Source organism: Lutzomyia longipalpis, chromosome 1 (genome assembly GCF_024334085.1).
Source record: "Lutzomyia longipalpis isolate SR_M1_2022 chromosome 1, ASM2433408v1".
Taxonomy (NCBI): domain Eukaryota; kingdom Metazoa; phylum Arthropoda; class Insecta; order Diptera; family Psychodidae; genus Lutzomyia; species Lutzomyia longipalpis.
Genome location: NC_074707.1, coordinates 38,765,058 through 38,789,521, shown reverse-complemented (window position 1 = coordinate 38,789,521; position 24,464 = coordinate 38,765,058). Strand labels below are relative to the sequence as shown.

General features: G+C 33.6%; 3 protein-coding genes across 4 annotated transcripts in view; 1 reads left to right on the top strand and 2 right to left on the bottom strand.

Annotated features, from left to right (window-relative positions):
• The window catches only part of LOC129787234 (leishmanolysin-like peptidase), a 50,214-nt gene extending 34,531 nt beyond the window's left edge, over positions 1-15,683 (top strand). Inside the window, exons 2-9 of one of the 2 annotated variants that reach the window (XM_055822640.1) lie at positions 3,256-3,387; positions 3,569-3,651; positions 4,840-5,563; positions 6,143-6,330; positions 6,536-6,571; positions 10,695-10,827; positions 10,900-11,059; positions 14,494-15,683. In XM_055822640.1, coding sequence (XP_055678615.1) covers positions 3,256-3,387; positions 3,569-3,651; positions 4,840-5,563; positions 6,143-6,330; positions 6,536-6,571; positions 10,695-10,827; positions 10,900-11,059; positions 14,494-14,942 — 1,905 coding nt within the window. In that variant the 3' untranslated portion in view covers positions 14,943-15,683. The remainder of the gene's footprint in view (positions 1-3,255; positions 3,388-3,568; positions 3,652-4,839; positions 5,564-6,142; positions 6,331-6,535; positions 6,572-10,694; positions 10,828-10,899; positions 11,060-14,493) is intronic. The other variant, XM_055822641.1, reaches the window with a different exon arrangement.
• Positions 15,684-15,961: 278 nt separating this feature from the next.
• LOC129787232 (cathepsin D-like) lies at positions 15,962-19,163 on the bottom strand. The gene is made up of 5 exons (XM_055822638.1): positions 18,990-19,163; positions 18,836-18,926; positions 18,575-18,764; positions 18,253-18,371; positions 15,962-16,795 (listed from the first exon to the last, which is right to left on the bottom strand). The coding sequence occupies exons 1-5, from the start codon at positions 19,064-19,066 to the stop codon at positions 16,052-16,054; spliced, it is 1,221 nt and encodes a 406-aa protein (XP_055678613.1). The 5' UTR covers positions 19,067-19,163; the 3' UTR covers positions 15,962-16,051.
• Positions 19,164-19,985: 822 nt separating this feature from the next.
• On the bottom strand, positions 19,986-22,470 carry LOC129787233 (cathepsin D-like). The gene is made up of 5 exons (XM_055822639.1): positions 22,391-22,470; positions 22,232-22,325; positions 21,971-22,160; positions 21,575-21,690; positions 19,986-20,885 (listed from the first exon to the last, which is right to left on the bottom strand). Exons 1-5 carry the CDS (start codon positions 22,465-22,467, stop codon positions 20,160-20,162), a joined length of 1,203 nt encoding a protein of 400 aa, XP_055678614.1. The 5' UTR covers positions 22,468-22,470; the 3' UTR covers positions 19,986-20,159.
• Positions 22,471-24,464: the final 1,994 nt, after the last annotated feature.

Here is a 24,464-nt window from a genome sequence, read left to right as displayed (position 1 = left end):
TGTTCAATATTGGATTTCTCTGCTACAAAACAGCGACAAAATAGAACGCGAGAGGTGCCACAGAGAATTCCAATGGGGCAAAAAATTGCCACAATTGAAAGTGAACGTGAGAAATTACACGGCTCGTGTATAAATTTTCCTTCCTCTCTGTCGGAATAAAGGTATAGGTACACACTGAAAATGATTTTTAATTCAACTTGCCACATAAACACTGAATAATTGAAATATATCACTATACTTTTGTTATATGTAGCTGTTTTTCACTGTCATACCTTTGCTAAAAAGCCGCGTGTGGTTTACCCTTTTGTACAGCTTTTGGCGACCTTCAGAGTTTCGCTTTTTGGGGGAGTTATGAGAGAAAATGAAAAGACTGTGTTAAAAAATGTTTTATGTATTTACAAAAAAAATTCTATCTCTTCATAATGCTTCATACATACAAGTGCAAAGCCATTGCCCCATTCAATTAGGAAATCCCTCATAATTTCGTCAAATGCGCACAAAATATACCTCCAAATGAGCGAATTCGTGCACAAGAGACATTACAATACACGTAAAAATTCTTTTGTACAATTTTTCTCCCACCTGCGATTTTTGCAGACGAAACCGTGGCATTGCAACAGAGAATTTGTGATTTTCCTTCATTTTTTTTTTGTACACACGGTTGCAAAATATTCGCATTGAATTCATAGGAATGTCTAAACCACATCGCAACTTGAAAATCATCCAAATGATGCATTTGGGAGTCTGTGATTGAAATCTTGTGTTGGGGAATATGCAAAATTCGATGGTTTTGACGGAGATTGGCATGAGATCCATGGGATGTGCTGTTTACACATCCAGAGAAATCAATTTATCAAATTATTCAGATGCCGAAAAAGGGGATGATTTGGGAGTTATTTGAGCTTTTCGCATTTTTAATGCAAAAACTTTTTTGAATGTTTTCATTTGAACATTTTCTGGATGAATAGAATTTTAAACATTTCAGTTTTAATTTTCTAAGGAATTCCGGGATTTCATAAACTTTTCTTTGCATATTTTAATCAGGAAATCGGAAGTTTGTAGAGCAAGAGTCAAGGGGATATTAAAATTAAAAAAAATATATATTTTGGCGCTACGTCCCATATAGGAACAGGGCCGGCCGCCCTATATGATGTGGTTGTTCTCCTTGCGGAGAAGTAGTGGGAGGCCTTGCTAGATACTACCACGTGTGGGCCATTTTACAGATAGGAGTGTATCAATCTCCTGATCCAACCGGTCAACGTGATCTAATTGCACGTTGGCGGATGGGGCGCGTTGCCGGGTTCTGTATTCGAACCGGCGACCTTTGGATGCGCACTCAAGCGCTCTATCCACTGCACCCCAGGCCCACTCAAGGGGATATTATCCAGGGAATATTCGAAACATTATTCAAGATTAAATTGAAAAATAAGGCTAGATTGTTGGGTCTGTAAACCTTTAATGAGATGTTTCTTAAAAATTTTTTTGAGACTTAAATTAAAAAATAAATAAATAAAAATTATATAGAAGACATAGAAGACAAATAGAGGACTATTTTATGAATAGTTTCCCTCAAATTAATAAATTTAAGTATTACTTTGTAACGATGTCCTCTTTATCCAGCTCTTTTCGGCCAGCTTGTTATATACACTTACCTGCCGGTGTGCTTTTTTTGTAAGGGCGCCAGATCTCCAAAGAGATCGCACACCGGGAGTTTTTGAGAGGAAAATATCGTACAATTTGGGGGATTTAATTAAAAAGAAAATTTTAACTTAAACCTCACTTTAATATAAAAAAGAGAAAAATTATAATTTGGACTTAAAAGGAATTTACTTTACACTGTTTTATTTATTTTTAATTTAAAAAGAAAATACTTTATTATAAATTTAATTTGAAAGAAATGACTCTACTTTAATTTTACACTTCAATAATTTATCAAAAAAGAGATTTTAATTAAACGCGGAGATGTTGAGATGATGTGTTGCAGCTAGGAGAGCTGAATCCAGAAGAAGGATGATTACTCACACAAGAACTAGCGATAGCCCAAAAATCTCCACCACCGATCTTTCGATCTCTCTGCATTCGTCATGAGAGAATTTTGGATATTTCTACTATCGCCTAAATATATACACCAGCCTAGCGCATGTACATGAAGATATGAATGTAACAACTTTGCGTCATTTTCTGATTTTGTTGCTTTAGTTCTTTTCATAAATTTTAATTGCATTTTGTACATTTTATCCCTGATTTATCCGTTTTAATTTAATACGCCCGGATCTTTAACTCAAAAGCTTAAAACATTCTATTAGAGGATAAGTTTAAGGACTTCCTACACGAAGTTTTCCTTAATAATTCGGATAATGATCCTTATTCAGTGACGAAGAAACCCTTGAAATTCGCTTGAAATCTTGAAATTTCAGTACAAAATCTAAAGATGTCAAAGGTTTCTTGGTCGCTGAATTTTCCTTGAAAATTTCTTAAATCCATAAAATATTTTCTTATAAAATACCCGAATATTTGTACATTTTTTCATTCAGATAAACGCCCCTTGAGAAGATTAAACAAGATGTTAAAAATTGGGAAAAAGATATTATCTGCTATTCAAGTCGGAAAATTGACTTTAAACTTTAGATTACAATTTCTATAAATGCGGAATAACAAGTGAGATTAAAATGGACTTATCTACCATTGGAGGCTGTAGAGTACATATATTTTAAATTTATGTCACCATTCCATGACATCGTACAAAGTGAGAATTACTATTCCATTGTCGGCCTCATGAAATCCCCTCTCGTGTATAAGTTGTTGATGTTGATAAATCCGGCAGCTTTGCGATAAAATTATTAAACTCAACATTGCATGTTATATGGCTTACTCCAAAGACGCCATGATATTATTTCAGTAATCTCGGGAAAAGCTCAAACTTGAAGCGCCAAAAATTATCTTTGCAAATTGAGACGCAGCGTGTGGCCTCTGTGTGGAGGGAAATGTGATTGAAATATGGATCAGTATTGTCAATTACAGGGTATATTTCAAAATGCTAATTAATCGGCAGAATAAACATTTCCGTCATAAATCTCTGCCAGATGTGAAATAATAGTGGGGCGCGTGTGTGCAATTTAACATGAAACTCGTGCGCGGTATCGCATCTCGAATGCCCAGATAACTACAAAAGCAGAAAGAGATGAAATGAAAGCAAAAGATTAGTTGGAGAAGATGTGCAGCAAAATGCAATTACCACCATATCTCTATTTTCAGGTTATTCACGGCGCCCACATTGAGCCAGCACACATAATCCGGAAGCGGAGCCTGGATCAGCCCCTCCGGATGACCATCACATACGATGAGTCCGTTTTTAGACTGGACGAAGATAAATTTGAATTAGTTAATGTAAGTACGATGTTTTTTTTTTCTTGCAAGAATATAACGTGCTCTCAATAAATTTTTCATACATACCTACACAGCTGCTGTGCTGCCATAAAATTTATTATATGCAAATTATTTATATACAGCTTATCTAAGCGCCAAGCGCCAATATATTATATTGAAATTTCTCTCTCCGCCTCTATAGACAATCATTCTGCCAGAAGCTGTGCATTTTTGGGAGAAGGCACTCATGGTGCGGGGGACGAAGCAAGTCATTAGGTTAAATAGGTGGGTGGTCAATTTTCTCCTTAATTGCACTCAAAGTGCGTTTAATTTTGTTTATCTCACATAGAGTGTGTGACAGATTTCAGGCTCCCATAGACTTATGTTTTACCTAACTCCTCCTAAACTCCCTCCAGCCCCCAAACTTTAATATAAACACACAGAAATTGATTTTGAGAAAGTTTCCAAACGTGGTTTTGTGTTAGATTATTCCAAACATTTGCCTATTTTCTGCAAAATATTTTCCTTTTATAGAGGAAAAGTTTTAAAGAAAAGCAACTTGCTGGTTGAAGAAAGTTTTCCCTCGGAGCTTTGTAATTTTTCCGATTAGTTTGAAATTCAATTTTCTGCATAAAATTGTATTTTGTCAATTGAAGATATTTGAATGACAATTTCTATTTTAATATATTACTTATTTTTACACCTTAAAGACTTTAAGGTTCTTTAAGAATAAATTGAGCTCGAAAAAAATAATTTTAGTTTTTTATTTAAGGTGTCCAAGAAACATCTAATTTCAATCCTGAATTAATTGAAATCATTTTTCTTAAGGAAAAGCATTTGAAAGTTTAGAAATTGTACAAAAATGTTCAAATGGTCGTCAAAGGATTAAAAAGTCAATTATTCTCATTATTCTTCTTTTTAATTACATTTTTGCTCTTAAAAAGTTTCTTTTTTAATTAATTTTTTACTATATTATGTAATTAATTTTATTACAAGAAGCTCAATAGACATACATATAGTTTTCAAATTTCAAAGCTTTTGAATGAAGAAAAAATTTTTTTGACTATATTATCTACTTAAGTTGAGCATTTAGTTCGTATTGACTTTATGAAGCTTCCAAAAAGCTCAATTGTATATAATTTAAAATTTTCGAATCTTTTAAATACAAATAAAAGGAAATTGTAGATATTTTTTTTTATTTTAAGAGAGGGAATAAATTGTCTTGTTTCACAGGAGTTTTCCTTCAAAAAAAAATTTTATAAATAAATTTGAAGCGAATTCATAAATTCCTTTCAAGTCAAGTGAAAAAGCTCCAATTTAAACTATTTTCCTCTTGTTCCTTCCTCAACATTTTATGCCTTTTCTCAGTGTAAACCACGTCTTGGGATATTTCTCACGTTTCAACGTCTCTTCAGCATAATTTTTCCTTTAAATCCATTAATCCGTTGTGGTGTGGTGTGTTACATTCTGCAGGAAATGCGAGAGTAGTCAGGTTTTCGTGAAAAATTCCCTGACATATTGCATAGATTCGTGCAAGTCAACAACAATGTGCGGTGAGGTGGCAGTCCCTGAAAAACATCTTGACGTCTGTCGGACGTGCAATGCCACGGGGCAGGATTGTCGAGAGGCACTGGGGTCAGTGGCTGGCCCAGGAATTGCGGATACGGATTTTATTTTCTACGTTTCCGCACGCCAGACTGAGCGTTGCCACAAGGGCCTAACGGTGGCCTATGCGGCGCACTGCCAGCAGGAAGCAGCCCTCGATAGACCAATTGCTGGTCATGCAAATCTCTGCCCAATGAGTATCAGTACAAAGCCACAGGAGTTGCAGACACTCCTGTCGACCGTTAAGCACGAAATCCTCCATGCACTGGGCTTCTCCGTGAGCTTATATGCTTTCTTCAGGGACGAGAAGGGTAACCCGAGGACACCGAGGAAGCCGGACACGGGGAAGCCCTATCTCAACGAGAAGCTCCAAATTCATCAGTGGAGCAACAGTACAATTAGGCGGGTCGTACGCGACCATTGGGCTGTCCGTGGGGGGCATATTAGGCGTGCTATTGACATGATGGTGACACCGAGGGTGGTGGCGGAAGCCAGGAAGCACTTCAATTGCAGTGCTCTCGAGGGAGCTGAGCTGGAGGATCAGGGGGGCGAGGGAACGGCACTAACCCACTGGGAAAAGCGGATATTCGAGGTGAGTGTATTTCCATGCTTAATTAGTAAGCAAATTACTAGAGTTGAATACTTTTATGGGTGGATTTTCTAAATAAAGATTAAATTAATTTTTAGAGATTCTTTGTTTACTTGGGCTCTTTTTAATAAGATTATTTTCAAAATCTTTTGTATTGTAATTTTTTTAAAAATATTTCTTTAATTATGCTTAAAATAAAATAGATTTTCTAACAATAACTAGGTCATAAAAGCCTAAGAAAATTATAGCCAAAAATTTATTTAACTCGGATTATCTATTATTTTAAAAAAAATTGTCAAAATTTTACAAAAATTCTTTTGATTTGGTAAAATTTTCTTCTCATCATTAACTTCTTATCAATCAAAGTTTTTAAGTTAAAAGCTCTTAAAGAATATCTTTAAAAAAAAGCTTCAAATCTCGATTTTTTATTAATCTTTAACAAACTCTTAGAGACTAAACTTTATCTCTAATCTACGAAACCTTTCAATTCTGAGCTTGTGCTAAGAACAAGCGTATAGGAGATAAATAGAACAATTTCCCTTTTATATGCCTAAATGTGTCCCAAAACCATTGGTTTTGCAGAATGAGGCAATGACGGGGACACATACACAATCACCCGTCTTCTCGAGGATAACGCTGGCACTGATGGAGGACTCAGGGTGGTACAAAGCCAATTATAGCATGGCGTCACCACTCACGTGGGGCCGGAACTTGGGGTGCAATTTTGCCATGCGAAGCTGCAAAGATTGGATTGCGATGAATCACGCAAAGTAAGTTTCGCGCCCCCTTTTGATTTACATATATTTTTAGCATAAACAGCATTAATTTTTCTTGAAGTTTATGGTGGGAAAAAAGAGTTTAGCATATGATTTAATTAACCCTTTTACGCCTTCACCCTGAACGAGGGCTTCTCCTCATTGATTTCCTAACACGAAAATTATGACTTTTTTTTTCTTATTCCTCTGGGCATCGCAGCGAATCACTTTCCTCGGGAACCAGTGAAGCATTTCGGTATGTTGTCAGAGGAGTAATTTGCATGAAATCAACCTTTTAATCGTGCAGTCTGTATGTTCTTTTTTCGTACCCTGAAGAAGTTTTTTTTATTATGTTTGAATCTCAATTTTTTCGTGTACTCCGCGTGCGAGCTTTTCCCTTTTATTTGCATTTTAGCACCGCCTCTGAGAAATTAACAATTGAAAGCCCCGAAAGTGTTTCAGAGACACAATTTTAAGAGACTTTTTTACGTTGCAAAAATTCTCCGACGTTTTCAGCACATAGTCGCGTATTTGTTTTAACAGCCAACAGTCCCTCCAATCCTTTTTTTCTTGCACCTTTTTTGGCAAAGTGAGAAATTCCAATCGTGACTCGCTGTCTGGTGTGGATGTCGTGTCGCTTAGAGGCAAGAAGAAAACCTCATCCCATTTGAAGATCTCAATCAGAGCGTCAGAGGAGGAGAGGAATCTATTTGAGGAAAATAGAAAGAAATAACCCAATGATGCTCAATTGGTTGTCAATGAGCCAGTTGTTGCAAAATTGTCTCTCTTCGCTGTTTATTTTATTTTATTGACTGAAGAAGGCTTTTTATGGCAAAAACTTCTGGAAGGGGTTTTTCGTATTTCTGCATTAGACTCTGAGAAGTATGTTGTGAGTTGGGGATTTCTTAAACTTTGGCATTTATACAAAGAAACATAAATATTTTCCTTTACAAGGGTTCTCACGCAAATTAATGAGAAAGCTTTTGCTAATTTCGAATCGTCGTTGAAGATGTATAATTTTCAAGAATTTTTATTTTTAGACTTACCTTTTACGGATCAACAATAATTAGGGAGCTTTTTTCTACCTTGAATGAGATTTTAGGGGTTTTATTTTGCCTCTTACGCTCTTTATTCTATAAACAATTATTTATAGAAAATTCCCTTAAAATTTTCTTAATTTTGATCTATTAAATTAATGAACAAATTGAAGAAAAACTTAATTGTTTCTTTTTAAGTATTTGACAGATTTTCTACTTTAATATCAGAAGTTTAGGATTTTAATGGAAAAAAATGATATTAGAATATTCGCTTTAAAATATTTAACGATTTTAATTAATTACAGAATGGTTTAAAAAAGAATTTGCCTTAATTTATTTTTCTAGTTCAATAAGCAGATTTTTCACATTAATACTAAAAGATTACCGTAAAATGGGGTGTATAGGATCACTGGGGTGAATAGAATCAGCAATCTGGGAAAATCTTTAATTGTAAATTTTGACCAAAATATGTTTTTAAATTTTGAAATCATACCACCGAAAGAATCATTAGACTATATAGAGTTAGTTAGTGAAGATTAGAATTTTTTTCAAAAAATTTTTTCTTGCATTTATTAAATTTTAAAAAATGCTGTATTTTACCCTAAATTGGTTGACCCATAAAACTTTACTTGTTCTGAAAAGTACGAAAGTTCTAAAAATATAATTCTACTGCCATTCAATGATCTTTTTATCCAAGAAAAGAGATTAGTAAAGACATTTTATATAAAAAATTATTTTTCCTTTTTTTTGAGCTTTTTTGATTTCATGTCACTTAATTTAAAAATTTGGGGTGAATAGGATCACTAATTTGCATACTTCAAGGGGCTTCTAAAATGATTATTTGACGAATGTGCTAAAAAATTAGATAAGATATGAGATGTACAAGCAAGAAGAATATTGAATCTGAAGATTTAGCCCTTAACCCTTAATCCTTTAACCCTTTTAGGACCGATTGAACGTTTTCGCAAATATCTCGATTTTGAAAATTTCTTTTTTTAGCTAGTTAATCTTTATTTATTTAGCTAGAAATAATGCAGAACTATGTACTATTGGTCACTGAATATTTTGAGATCACAAAAGAACATCCCCAAGGACTCACAGGATCAAGAAGGACGAAAAACTGAAAATTCCAAAGTTGAGATTTTTGGCCAAAAATGTCTTATTTGAGTTCAAACTTCCAAAATTTATTTACACGCCATTCCAGAATCTTTGTGGTCCTTAAGGGGTTAAGGACTAATGGAACATTTTCGGATCATAGCTTATTTTTGAAAATGGCGTAAGTTTAACCCTAAAGACTATAAGAATTTCAGCGGTTGCAATAAAAAGAACATAAATTTTGGGGACATCTTATGGTCCTTAAGGGATAAACTCATGCCATTTTCGAAAAAAGCTATGATTAAAAATGTCGCCCTTCGATCCTTAACTGCCTAAGGATCGTAAGGACTCCAGAATGGCGTGAAAAAAAAATATTTTGGAGATTCTTTTGAGTTCTAGTATGACTTTTTTTTTACTAAAAATCCCGATTTTGGAATTTTTGGTTTTTCGTCCTTTTTAATGCTCTTGGTCCTCAAGGATGTCCTTTTGTGATTTAAAAATGTTCAGTTGCCATTAAAACTTAGTTCTCCATTATTTCTGGGTGAATAAATAATTAACTTGTCAAAATTAGGCATTTTCAAAAACGAGCTATGGGACGATAACGTTTTATTGGTCCTTAAGCGATTAAGGATCACCAATTCGCTCAAAGCCTGGCTAAACTGATTAAAAATTAAATTGACATTAACTAAAAATGATTTTTCTTACAATATTTAGTGATTTTCCACGTAAAAATCGCAAATAAAATAGGTGATCCCATTCACCCCAAGGTGGGGTGAATAGAATCAGGACTATTTTTTTTAAATTAACGAAAAGGAGCACCGTGCGGTGAAAAAGTGAAATAGTATCCTTAAAGTAGAAGGAAAGACCCATAATTTCGCTTTTATTTCATAGGTCTAGCTCAAATAGTTTTTTAGTTACAGCCTCTCAAAGTTGAAAACTGATTCTATTCACCCCATTTTACGGTATATTCTTTTTTCATTAATTTTCCAGATTAGATTAAAATTAGCATTGATTACAGAATTATTGTTTTGCTAAAATTTTTCTTGATTTTTAACAAGTTAAATTTCGTTCTATCACTCGGAAATTGACTTTAACGTAATCTGTAATGAATAATCCATAAAGATCCTTTTTAAATATTTCACGTTTTTTCGAAATGTATGTTCTAATTTCTTGTGTTTCGCTAAACTGATTTTTCAAAGCTAATGCAGATTTTTTTTTAATATTCTGCGATATTCCTTTCTTTTGGTTTCTCAGGTTTCCCGAAGATAGTGTCCAATTTTTTACATTACGCGAATTTTTTTCTGGTTTCTCATGTTTCCCTGAACAGTTATTGTTCCTTTCTAATTTTTTTCAAATTTTCCACGTTCTATGGATTTTTCTAGTTCCTCAGATCTAAATTTTCTTCATACATTCTGCAGCATATTTTCTTATATCTTTTGTCCCTCAGAGCTACATAGTTCCGCTTTTATTGCATTTTTTGCTTTTCTTTGAGTTTCTTATGTTCCGAGCGTTCGGCAGAATCTGATAATAATTTTTTAAATGATTTCTTCCGGTTTCTCGTGTTCTGTCAAAATTACTTCAGATTTTTCACGTTCTACGCAATGTTTTTTTTTATTTTCCCTTTTCCATTGAATTATTTTATGATTTTCCAGTTTTACAAAGTTTTTTTTTCTGGTTTCGTAAGTTTCTGTTTCGTTGAAATAGTTTCATGTTCCCTTTGAATTTTGACAGAACCTCGTTTGACATTTCTTTTTCTAATACGTCAATAAAAATAATTGTCAAATTGATAGCGCCATCTATTTACCATCTTCTTTTGCACTTAAAAGGCCAACTTTTTTTTTTCATTTAAAAATTACCATTTAGAGGTGTAGGTAAATATGTTAAACAAGCGCAATAAAGAGAATTTGTACAAACACTGCATAACGTCCATTTACATTTTTATTGTCCACTTATCCACGTTTTGCTTCATTTTACGCGGGAGAAATAGTTTTTAAATGCCTCTTCTCATATGAATTATTTACCATCGCACCGGATGAATTCCTAAATGTTGTAAATTTTGTGCCCCATTGCCGCTTTAATTTAATTCACATCGTTGCTTTTTTTTGTCATCTTGCTGTGTGTTCCTTATTGCGCGACCACAAAAATTTCTTTCATGCAAATGGACCTTGAATGTGCAATTGTGTTGCCGCGGAATACATGAGTGTAGCATAATGAGATAATGTATGGAAAAATGATGGGTCTTTGCAGAGGTCGCACGATTCATCCATTCTGTTCGAAAGTGAAGAGGGATCCACTTCAGACGGAGTGCACCGACGATAGGAATTCAGTGGCCTTGTGTAATTTAATTAGGCACGACTATCCACTGCCCAAAGAGTACCAGGTGAGTGAATTTTGGCCTAATTTATCGGAAACTTGAGCATGAATGGGTTAACGATGATGGGTCTTCTTGCAGAACTTTGATAGTATTGCCCATGTGCTGCCGGGGGAGGAAGAGTACTACGGTGGATCCGTGTCACTCGCAGATCACTGCCCGTACATCCAGGAATTCACGTGGAGAAGCAAAAATGTCACCGTCAGAGGTTCACAGTGTCAATTTGAAGACAATAACCCAAGTAAGGAGACCTCCCACAGCTTTTCCTAACTTTTTGCTAACCTCCTATCCCCTTAACATACATAAAGTACTCTTCAGCATTTCCACACACAGATCAATTCATACGAGAAGTTTCCAAGTTGATGACTTTTTAGGAGTGATATATGTAATACTTGAAAAGCTCGAAAGTCAAGGAGCTTCGAGACAACAAAAAGTATCGCAAAATTAATTTCTCCTTCCTCCTCTTGTTTTACGCACTGATTTTCCAAAATGAACTCTCTCTGAAGCTCTTCAAACTCACCTAATTTTCTAGAACAAAGAAAAAGTTTTTTCCTCCTGACTTTCTCTCAAGTAGGACTTCCTGTCAAGAAATCGGATTTAATTTCTTTTTCCTTGTTCTTGGACTGAGAATGAAGATAAATAATAATAAAAATCAGAAATGACCGGTCAGGTGGGAAAATTAATGATTTTTTTGGGAATATTCGTATGGGGGTGAGATTGATGAGATTAACCGCCAAAATAGGGATTCTCAGGAGAATCCGTCGGATAGACTACATAATAAAAGGTGAAATGGAAGTTTTAATTTAATAACTGAGCTTTTAAAAATTCATACGCGTATAAAAAGTTATTAATGAACAGGGTGTATCAACTATTCTTCAGTGAAGATTGTGATAAAAATAACTTTTCGTAGAAAATTTTGAGCTTAAAGAACTTTACCAAGTTTATTAAAAAAAAAACAACTAATTTCTAACGAAATTTTGTATGATGAAATTAATTAAATCTAAAAATGTCTTTTTTATGGATAATTTTTCTAGGTTTCGGAACTATTTTTATAGGCTAAAAAGAATTAAAAATTTTTGAACTGGGCACAAAAGGGTTAAAATTTCATGTTTTTCTGTTTACACGAAATTAAAGGCTTGAAAGCATTGAAAGAAATCTTTTAACTTTTGTAGGATCGAGGTTTCTAACCTCAAAAGTTTGACCTTGATTTTCTTTCGAAAGAAAATATTTTTCCTAGTTTTATTTCGACGATATTGAAGTACCGTAAAATGGGGTGAATAGAATCAGTTTTCAACTTTGAGAGGCTGTAACTAAAAAACTATTTGAGCTAGACCTATGAAATAAAAGCGAATTTATGGGTCTCTCCTTCTACTTTGAGGATACTATTTCACTTTTTCACCGCATGGTGCTCCTTTTCGTTAATTTAAAAAAAATAGTCCTGATTCTATTCACCCCACCTTGGGGTGAATGGGATCACCTATTTTATTTGCGATTTTTACGTGGAAAATCACTAATTATTGTAAGAAAAATCATTTTTAGTTAATGTCAATTTAATTTTTAACCAGTTTAGCCAGGCTTTGAGCGAATTGGTGATCCTTAATCGTTTAAGGACCAATAAAACGTTATCGTCCCATAGCTCGTTTTTGAAAATGCCTAATTTTGACAAGTTTATTATTTATTCAACCAGAAATAATGGAGAACTAAGTTGTAATAGCAACTGAACATTTTTAAATCACAAAAGGACATCCTTGAGGACTAAGAGTATTAAAAAGGACGAAAAACCGAAAATTTCAAAATCGGGATTTTTGGTAAAAAATGTCATACTAGAACTCAAAAGAATCTCCAAAATATTTTTTTTCACGCCATTCTGGAGTCCTTACGATCCTTAGGCAGTTAAGGATCGAAGGGCGACATTTTTAATCATAGCTTGTTTTCGAAAATGGCATGAGTTTAACCCTTAAGGACCATAAGATATCCCAAAAATTTATATTCTTTTGATTGCACCCGCTGAAATCCTTATAGTCTTTAGGATTAAACTTACGCCATTTTCAAAAATAAGCTATGATCCGAAAATGTTTCATTAGTCCTTAACCCCTTAAGGACCACAAAGATTCTGGAATGGCGTGTAAATAAATTTTGGAAGTTTGAACTCAAATAAAACATTTTTGGCCAAAAATCTCAACTTTGGAATTTTCAGTTTTTCGTCCTTCTTGATCCTGTGAGTCCTTGGGGATGTTCTTTTGTGATCTCAAAATGTGTAATGATCATTAAGACATAGTTCTGCATTATTTCTAGCTAAATAAATAAAGATTAACTAGCTAAAAAAATAAATTTTCAAAATCGAGATATTTGCGAAAACGTTCAATCGGTCCTTAAAGGGTTAAAGGATTAAGGGTAAAGGACTAAATCTTCAGATTCAACATTCTTCTTGCTTGTACATCTCATATCTTATCTCATTTTTTAGCACATTAGTCAAATAATCATTTTAGAAGCCCCTTGAAGTATGAAAATTAGTGATCCTATTCACCCCAAATTTTTAAATTAAGTAACATGAAATCAAAAAAGCACTAAGAATAGAAAAAAATATTTTTTTATATAAAATGTCTTTACTAATCTCTTTTCCTGAATAAAAAGAGCGTTGAATGGCAGTAGAATTATACTTTTAGAACTTTCGTACTTTTCAGAACAAGTAAAGTTTTATGGGTTAACCGATTTAGGGTAAAATACAGCATTTTTAAAAATTTTAAAAATGTAAGAAAATTTTTTTTGCAAAAAATTCTAATCTTCACTAACTAACTCTATATAGTCTAATGTTTCTTTCGGTGGTATGATTTCAAAATTTAAAAACATATTTTGGTCAAAATTTACGATCAAAGATTTTCCCAGATTGCTGATTCTATTCACCCCAGTGATCCTATACACCCCATTTTACGGTAATGAAACTTCCCTAGGGATGTACTACACAGATGAAAAATTTATCACGAAATGTTAAATAGATTTTAATTCTGGGGCGATTGAAAAAAAGTCGAATTGGCCACTTTGGACTGCCAAATCCTCTAAGGGTTAATATAAATATACGAAATTCTTAGATTTTGGGAATATTTATTAATGAATTGAATTAACTTATTCTTTAAAAAAAATATATAAAGATTTTAAAGACAAATTGCAATTTTATTAAAAATCCTTTAAAAGTTTTTTTTTTGCAAAATTCTTCTTGAATCAGTCACAATCGTCTCAATAAATTCCTTTATTTCTTTATTTCTTATCTCTTAAAATCTTTAAAATAATTTTAAAAAAAAACTACATCACTTAATTTCTAAAAATTTCCATTAGACTTCTAGTACACCCTGTTCCGTGGAGTACGATATATATTAAAAAGCTCCCGGTGTATAAGAAGATGTTTTTGCGAGATGAATCTGTTGAACCCCTAGTTCAGAACTTTCTTATACATATAATTTAATCAAAGCCTCCAATCATTAATTTACCTGAATAATAAAGTTTTCCTTTCGGGAAGGGAGCATGGGGGTTATTAAATTTTCTTCTCTGAGAACAATTTTCCCCCTCAGTGGTTTTCCCTCAAAGGACGAATGTTTTTTTTCTGTTGCTTTTCCTCTTTAAAGCAGAGGTTTTTCCTTTGAGTATTGGAATCATGCTGGTTTTGTCTTCGTCTTCCAGAGCCCGAGAAGAACTTCGCTCTGGAGTCGTATGGAGAGAATTCCAAGTGCTTCGATCACACGGACGCCATGTGGGAGGAACGCTCGTGTCGGCAGACACGGGAATGGCAGCACTGGGGCTCAGGATGCTACAACTACCGCTGCGAGGATGGGCGGTTGCACATTCAAGTGGCAAACTACTCATTTGAGTGCTTCCACGCTGGTCAGGAGATCAGTGTGCGCATCTTTGCGGGTGGCTGGCTCCACCGCGGTGCCCTACGCTGCCCACCGTGTCGCGATGTCTGCGGCGAGGAGTTTGCCAGCCGTGGGGAGCACTGCAGGGTCGGTGAGGAGGCTCCACCGTCCAATTGGTATCCACGTGATGAGCTAAAATGCTCCGGAATGCGTTGGCTTCCATCCCATCTACTTCTCGCACTCCTCTGCCTCCTTCTCCCGGCTGGGTTGACATAGTCCTACCGCGGTGGATCCCCACTGTGGGCTCCTCCTGATCGTGATCTATAGAGAAGCATCTAAGAATGTGATAATCCCACAAAAGAACTTATTAATTAAAACCTTAAGACGCTGTGCGGCGAAAGTGAAAGAAAAGTGCGTGGAAAAGACCGCCGTGTAAATGTGAATCGAGTCGCGTGTTCAAATCTTTAACAAAAAAGAAACAATTCTTACGTTGCTCCATTAAAAGTTTTTGAATTTCCCTAAAAGTATTCTTGAGAAAGAAAAAAAATTATTAGAATAGTGAAGCGTAGAGACTATATATTCTTGATTTACAAAAGGAATGAGATTTAGAGGGATGTTTAGGAATGAGAAAGAATTAGTGAGAATTTAATTAATTTATTTAGCGAGCAGAATACTCAAAGTAAAGGACTCGTAGGCTGCCCTACGAGTTTCTATAGTAATTCCAATTTTGTTCTCCCCGTGTTTGTGGGAATGAAACTCCAACACGGCGATATGTGGACTGATTGACGAAGGCATTCCCAATTAGTTTTGTTTTTTGGTGCATTATCTCCCCTCCGTCACGCGGGGGCTGCAAACAAGGCCACGCCATTCTGCAGAAGGTGTGCACACACGAGAAAAGTGCGTGAGCGAAGGTGTTTCACGCAGAAAAGAACCAACAACTTTCGAGATAAATTGCCAAAGTAAAATGTAATTTGTTCAAAAATCTGTGAGATATAAAAGTTTATTGAAATTACAGCAGTTTAACGTCTTTTTCTTCCTTCAGTTTAAATTGGCAATTTCCTGTAGCAAAGACACCTTTTAGTTGGGGCACAGTTGAGCCATTTTATTGCAGACAAAGCGTTGTCCTTGATGAATTCTTGCAGTTGTGGACAAGGATGTAGAGCTTTTTCTTGTAAAATTATGAGCTTTACAGTGTCGTAGAAAATATATTAAAACATTCAACTTTTTTTTTGAAAAATTTTTATTTATAACTTTTCAAAGTTTTATTTGCTTTCAAACAAAAAAAAACACGTAAATTGTTTATAAATCCCTCAACCAACATTATTTCACACAAATTCAATTTTTATACGAAGGAAATTAAGAAAGCCATTAAAAAGTTTAAATTATTAAAATGCGTTAGCTATGCCGATCCTACGTCCGTTATAATGAAATACAACACATTTTCCTTTCATAAAAGCTTCACCAAATATCCAAATTCTTCTATTTTGATCTGTTAGAGGATTTTCTTTGAATCTCAAGTAACAGATTGAGCCTTGTTGATATATGTAATCGTTTGAATTAATGAAAAATTGATTATTATCTCCACTTAAAGGCGCATCAAATAAAATTACAATTTGAGGTAATTCTGGAACTACATCGCATTCCACTGTATATTGATTAGTTGATGTATCTAATTGTGCTTTCAATTGCTGGCGTATAACCTGAATATCTTCTGGTGGTCCAAAAATACTACTTGTGCCGGTAGCAAAGAATACATCACAACTTATTCCTGGACATAGATTTTGAGAGTCACCTACAGAAAACTGAGCCATTGCAGTAGTCCAATAATTATAGAAATTTCGTAAATAATATGTATAGCCTTGATCAATATTCAACGGACAGTGCTGTTCATTAACACCTGATATTGTAAATTCACCAACAGGTTCATCACTACTTAAATAGTACGAGAAGAATTGCTGTGAATTTGTAGGTACTATATCCCTAAATAAGTTAGCAATAAGGACATATCCCTCATCATTAATAAAAGGATTTAAACCGAAAACTCCATCAATTTCCGTATATGTTGTGGGTAATGAATACACATCAATTCCCAGAAAATACTGTGGTATCGGAACTGTATCACCATTTATCTGTAAAAAATAATTAAATTAACTTAAGTTATCGAAAATTGATTGCTTAAAACAAAAGTTTAACTTTCTAGTTTATCTTACAGGCAGTAGAACACGAAATATCTGTTCTACTATTTTTTTATTGTTTCCCTTTATCATTTGATTATTTTTGAATGAAACTATGAGGGAAACAATTGAGATCAGACCCTTATGTTGTACTTGAAATTAATTTAACTTTAAGGAAGACTGGGGCTAAAAAAGTTAGTTGAAAATTTTCAATTTCCAATTTCTGCCAACTTATTAATCGGAGAAATCTCAAATATTTATAACTAGTAAACCCTAGCCCCCAATCACGTGTGAGCAAACTCCATTTTAAGCTATAAAAGGGGGGCGTATATTATTAGGGGGGATGAATAATACGGTACCCTGAAAAATTCTAAAAATAAAAAAATCCCGTTATCTGACCCTTCAGCAGGTAGAAAATGGGAAAAAAACAATTTTTCTGTGGGAGCGCTATAAAGGGGGGTTGGGGCGGAATCCCATATAGCGCTTGCAACTCGTATTGACCCCCTCTACCCCCATACCAAATTTCATCAAAATCGGCCCAGCCGTTTCGGAGGAGTTCATGTGCCACAGACAGACAGACAGACTGATTTTTCAGCTTTTTATATTAAGATGAAAAGTCTAATTAACGCTTAGCAATTTGGCTATAATGTGGAGATTATTTCATCAGTATTTAAAGGAATAAAAATAAATAATAAATAAACAAATTTTAAAGCCTCCAGAGCCCTCCGTTGGAAACATCAAATTTCCGGCACCTTTTCATCACAAAATCAAACAATTCGCGCAAAAATATGGAATTTAAATCGAAGAGTCAACTTCATATTGTTGATATAAGATTTTCTAATTTTTTAGTCAAAAAATGTCGTGGTTAAGAACATTAGGAACAGGTCAGAAGTTAGGTGAGCTACTAGAAGTAATTTCATAGGTAGAAAATCACCATCACAATCCACTGATTTCATTCGCCTCACTGGTGAATAATATTACCCGTATTACCCGAAGAATTTCGAGGAAATCAAGGGTGGAAGGGGTTAGGAAAAATATCAAATATTCATATTTCCCATTGAGATACAGCAAACTATAGTCAGAGACAAAGTAATTTGTCTCTGCCAGGAAATTTCCAAATATAAAAAAGGACCTGTCGAAGAATTTTTTTGCTTTTTCGGAAATTCAAATTGAGATTTGTGCAAAATGACTAAATTATTCCCACAGTCTCCCCTATTTTTTAATTATATTTTCAAAAGTCCTATATTGTTTGATCAAACTAGTAGTTATATTAGGTCCCTAAAATTGCTAATTTTCGAGAAATTTTATATTACAAATTTTTCGTGATTGATCTAAATATAATTAGTTTCACAATTTAATCTTGAAAAAAAGTAGAACATAAGTTGTCCTTTTACGAGCTTTCTTTGACTTACTTGTAATACATCTTGTATGATATTTCCACTTATGCTTCCAGCGTAATAAGGTAAATTTGCAGATGTCCCAATAGTAGGAGGTGTAGTTGATTTTGTGGCATCATATTTATTTGTTTGAGCTTTTGAAAAAAAAAATTATTTTACACTTCACAGATAATGAACGTGGCAATTTACACTAAAAACTGATATCTGATTCAAAATATTTATAAAGCAGTCATAAAAAGATTTAAACTTGGACTCTTCCAGTAAGTACTAAATTCTGGGCAGTTGCCCATACAATATAGAAACTTATTTTCTTAATCTTACTAGATGTCATATTTACCACATTTTGTCCTTTCCACAGTTGTCACTTCTACGAGATTCCACCCAAGAAAGTCTAAATCGAGGCTAACTACCTTTCTCAGAGCATTGCAATTTACTACAGGTATCCAAGTGTATGTTGTTCCCGTGTCGAAAATCACTTGAAAACTCTGCGGAGGTGTTCCAAATGAAATTGTTCCAAAGTATTGTGCCTGTTTTAACAAATTCATTAAGATTTTCAATTCTTTTTCTTTTTGCGTAATTAATATTTGTGAGTTCTTACATCTAGATAAGGTGTAATGGGATCTGCGATATATCTATCACCGTTTACATGTACATTTTGGATATTTTCACTGATTTTCGTCAATGGAACTCTTTAAGAAAAAAAGAACATGTTAAATCTTAATATAAAATGCCACGTAAATGACTAAAATTACCTCACTGGCAATGTTATTTGGCACTTTGCAATTACAAGGCAAAGTGCCAAAATAAGTGTTGCTACTTTAAGCGACATGGTCGAACTAATTAAAAGAGTTTAAGCTAAAAAATTATTTCCCCGTGAAAATCCACCTGCATTGACCTAATCTTTATTTCTTTTACACGAAGCTCACGAATTCATGACTTATCAGTATATTTTAGGTAAATTTTTAAATTCATTTCCTCTGCAAACAATGCAAATGATTTTTATGATTATTCTTTGCTACATGACTTCCGCTGTGCAAAACAATGACTTTAATATCATAAACCACCATGAAAAAGAAATAAATTTGCAACAAAGTAAAAGAGTCCTTTTTCTTCCTCGTAAAAATCTGATTAAATTATGTATGCGTTTGTATAGCCCTCCATAGTTTTTTTTTGTACTTTTGGGCATTATTTCAATAAAATTCAATTCAATTCAATAGAGACAGTAATTTTCTTCATGTGTCCCTTAACTCATAAAATTATTTTTCTTTCAACGAATTTAAATGCAAATCTATTATGTTCTTCCCTTTTAGTTTTTCACTTCTCTGTCTCCTTCTCCTATCTAGACTGACATTGTCTACCGCTGTTGATCCCCACTGTGGGCTCCTCCAGACCGTGATCTTTGGAGAAGCATCTTAAAATGTGATAATCTCACAAATCAACTTGTTAATTAAAATCTTAGGACGCAATAAAAAAAAAGAAAAATTGCCAAGTAAAATGTAATTTGTTAACATATCTGTGAGATATAAAAGTTTATTGAAATTACAGCAGTCTAACGTCTTTTTCATCCTTCAGTTCAAAATGGAAATTTCAGTAGCAAAGACACCTTTTAGTTGGGACACAGTTGAGCCATTTTCTTGCAGACAACGTTGTTCTTGGGGAATTCTTGTAGTTGTGGAAAAGGATGTAGAACTTTTTATTAGAACATATGAACTTTACAGTGTCATAGAAAATATATTAAAACATTTAACTTTTTTTTTGAAAAGTTTTTATTTAAAACTTCAAAATTTTATTTGCTTTCAAACACAAAAAAAATACATAAATTGTTTTTAAATCCCTCAACCAAAATTATTTCACACAAAATTAATTTTAACGCGAAAAACATGAAGAAAATGAGCAAAACTATTAATTAGTTTTGTTATTTCTTAAAATGCATTAGCTATTCCAATGCGACGTAGAAAATAATGAAAAACTACGCATTTTCCTTTCATAAATGCTTCACCAAATATCCAAATTCTTCTATCTTCATATATTTGTGGATATTCTTTGAATCTCAAGTAGCAGATCGAGTCTTGCTCATATATGTAGTCATTTGAATTAATGAAAAATCGTTTATTACCTCCATTCTCGAATGAAATTGTAAGTTTTGGATATTCTTGATTGCACGCCACTGTATATTTATCAGTTGAACTAACTTGTGCATTCAATTGCCTGCGGATAAATTGAATGTCTTCTGGTGGTCCGAAAATACTACTAGTACCAGTAGCAAAGTATACATCACAATTTGATGCTGAACACAGATCTTGAGAGCCACCTATAGATAGCAGATGCATTTCAGCAGCCCAATAATTGAATAATGGTCTAGAATAATATACATAGTTCTGGGCAATATTAGGCGGACAGTGTGCTTCATTAACTCCCGATAAGGTAAATTCACCAACAGGTTCATCACTACTTAAATAGTAGGAGAAAAACTGCTGTTCAATTGTAGTTACCGTATTCCTATACAAGTTAGCAATAAGGACACGGCCTTCATGTTCAATAAAAGGATTTAAGCCAAAAACTCCATCAATTTCCGTATAAGTTGTGGGTAATGAATAAGTATTAACTCCAAGAAAATACTGTTTCACCAGGAAATTCTCACCATTTATCTGTAAAAAATTTAATAAACATAAATTATTAAAAATTGATTGTTTTGGGAAGAAAGTTCCAGCAAACCCGATATATCTACTTTACAATTTATTAATATTTCTCTTTATCATCTTGATTATCTTTTATTGAAAATATGATGGGAATATTTGGGAATAGAATAATAGAAAAATCCACTGACTCAATTCGCCTCACTGGTTACTAAAATTACCCGTCTTACCCGAAGATTTTCGAGAAAATCAAGAGTGGAAGGGTTCGGGAAAAGATTAAAAATTTGTAGTTCCCAACAAAGTCAGAGAATGACCTGTCGAGGAAAATTGTTTGCTTTCGGGAATTTTGCAGATAGAAATTTTCTGCAAATTGACTAAAATTTACTTAATTATTCACACAGTCTTCCCTATATTTATATTTGGCTTGGAATCTATTTCACTGATTTTCCGGTCGTCGACAGGAGTAGAAAATTTGGTCCAAAAAATAGACCTCTTCCTATGGAAAATTAGTGATATAGTCTCCATTTTGTATGTTTCGTAGTTAAATTAGATCCCTTAAATTACTGATTTTCGAGAAAACTTATTACCTACAAATTTTTCGTGATTAACGTACCCAAATATAATTAATTCCACAATTTAATCTTAAAAATATTAATAAAGAAGAACATAAATTGTCCTTTTACGAACTTTCTTAGACTTACTTGTAATACATCTTGTATGATATTCCCCCTTATGCTTCCACTGTAATAATTTAAATGTGCTTCTATGTCATTTGTAGATGTAGATGACTTTGTGGCATTATATTTATTTGTTTGAGCTGTTGAAAAAAATTTAAAAAATGAACATTTAATTATATTATTATTTACTCATCACAGATAATGAAACGTGGCATAAATCCGTTTACACTAAAAACTGTTATCTTATTCAAAATATGTAAATTACTTCTATACAGTCATAAAAATAAATGAACTTGGACTCTTTATATTTTCCATTAAGCACTAAATTCTGGACAATTGCTCATCCATAAGGTAAGTAATATTTCTTAATCATACTACATATATATTACATTATGTACATAATGCTATACATATACTTACCACACTCTGTCTTTTCATAAGTTGTCACTTCTAATAGATTCAATCCAAGAACGTCTAAATCGATGCTAACTACCTTTTTTGTAGCAATGCAATTTACTACAGGTATCCAAGTGTATGTTGTTCCCGTATCAAAAATCATTTGAAAGCTCTGTGGGGGTGTTCCAAATGAAATTGTTCCAACATATTGCGCCTGTTTAAACAAATTGTTTAAGTTTTTAGCTCTTTTTGTTTGCATAATTAAGATTTGTGTGACGTTCTTACATCCAAATAAGGTGTAATAGGATCCATTGTATATCTATAAACATTTGAAGGAGGCACACTTTGAATATTTTCATTTATTTTCATCAATGGAACTCTTCGAAAAAAAAGAACATATTAAATCTTAATAATATAAAATGCCACGTAAATGTCTTAAATTACCTCACTGGAAGTGTTACTTGGCACTTTGCAATTACAAAGCAAAGTGCAAAAATAAGTGTTGCTACTTTAAGCGACATTGTTGGACTAATTAAAAGAATTCAAATTTTAAAATTATTTCACCGTGAAAATTCACCCGCCTTTAATCTTTATTTCTTTCACACGAAGCTCACGAATTCATGACTTATCAGTATATTTTAGGTAAATTTTTAAATACATTTAGTAAAATGTAATTTGTTAAAATATCTGTGAGATATAAAAGTTTATTGGAACTACAGCCGTTTAACGTCTTTTTCTTCCTTCAGTTAAAATTGGCAATTTCTTTTGTAAAAAGATGCATTTTAATTGGGACACAGTTGAGCCATTTTATTGCAGACAACGTTGTTCTTGATTAATTCTTACAGCAGTGGACAAGGATGTAGAGCTTTTTCTTGTAAAATTATGAGCTTTACAGTATCATAGAAAATATATTAAAACATTTAACTTTTTTTTGGAAAAGTTTTTATTTATAACTTTTCAAAGTTTTAGTTGCTAAAATACATAAATTATTTAAATCCCTCAACCAAAATTATTTCACTCAAAATTAGATTGAACCCATGGCGCAAGAAATCTAATCTTCTTGCGCATTAGCTATTCCGATCCGAGAGCTCGCATAATCAAATATAACGCATTTTCTTTTCATAAAAGCCTCACCAACTATCCATATTCTTATATTTATATATTCTTGAGGGTAATCTTTAAATCTTAAGTAACAGGTTGTGCCTCTCAAATAGGTGTAGTCTTGTGAGTTGATAAAAAAATGGATTATTGCTTCCATTTTCGAATAAAATTGCAATTGGAGGTAATTCTTGATAATTGCAAGTAACTGTATATTGATTAGTTAAACTATCTCGTTGTGCATTTAATCGATTACGGATAAATTGAATGTCTTCTGGTGGTCCGTGAATACTACTTGTACCAGTAGCAAAGTACATATGACAATTTCCTTGTGGACATAGTTTGTCATTGCCCTGCAATGTCGCTACTTTAAGCGACATTGTCGTACTACTTAAAGGAGTTTAAGCTTTAAAATGATTTCCCCGTGTAAATTCACCTGCCTTCAATCTTTATTTCTTTTGCACGAAACTCACAAAGTCATGACTTATCAGTGTTTTAGGTGAAATTTTATTTAAATTCCTTCCCCTGCAAACAATGCAAATGATTTTTATGACCATTCTTTGCTAGACGACTTCCGCTATGCAAAACAATGAGTTTAATATTTTAAACCACCATAACAGAGACATAAATTTGCAACAAAGTAAAAGAGTCCTTATTCTTCCTCGTGAAAATCTGATTAAATTATGCGTTTATTCATTGTTCAATAGAGACAGTAATTTTCTTCATGTGACCCTTAACCCATAAAATTCTTTGTTCTTCCCAGGGGAATCGTAAAAGTCTTCCAAGTAATTCATAAAGTTTCTTTCGACGAATTTAAATGCAAATCTTTTATATTCATGCACTGAAATTTTCAAATAAATTTTTCAACTTAAATTGAATGTTCCTGGATTGAATTTATTTTAGAAAGATTTATCGTTTGTCCTTAAAGAATATGCTGTACATATCATCATCGGAATGAATGGAGACGTCGCTGTCGATTTCGTAGTGACTGGATACGAGAATTTCGGGATTTTCAGATTCCATCCTCTCAATTCTTTCCTCAATAAATCGGATATAATCGTCGAGGTCTTCTGGGGTCACCTGAATTGCCACACTTTTCATTCTGATCCTTCTCTTCCTCCTGATAGACTTCTTCTTCCTCACCACTCGTTTCCGTGGCGCCCTTCTCTGCTTCTTTGAATTTTTCTTCACCCTCTTCTTGACTTTTCTCGATGGTTTTTTGGATTTTCTGGTCGGTTTTCTGGACGTTCTGGACAATTTTCTACTTGAAACCATTTTTTTGCACAAAATCAATTTATTCACAAATGAAAACTCGATTCATTCGCCCTGCTTGAGGGCAAAAGATCACAGATAATCCACAATATGAGCCATTAGGTGGACAACTTGTGGCTGGTCACACGCGGTCCGTTTCCGTTGGTTG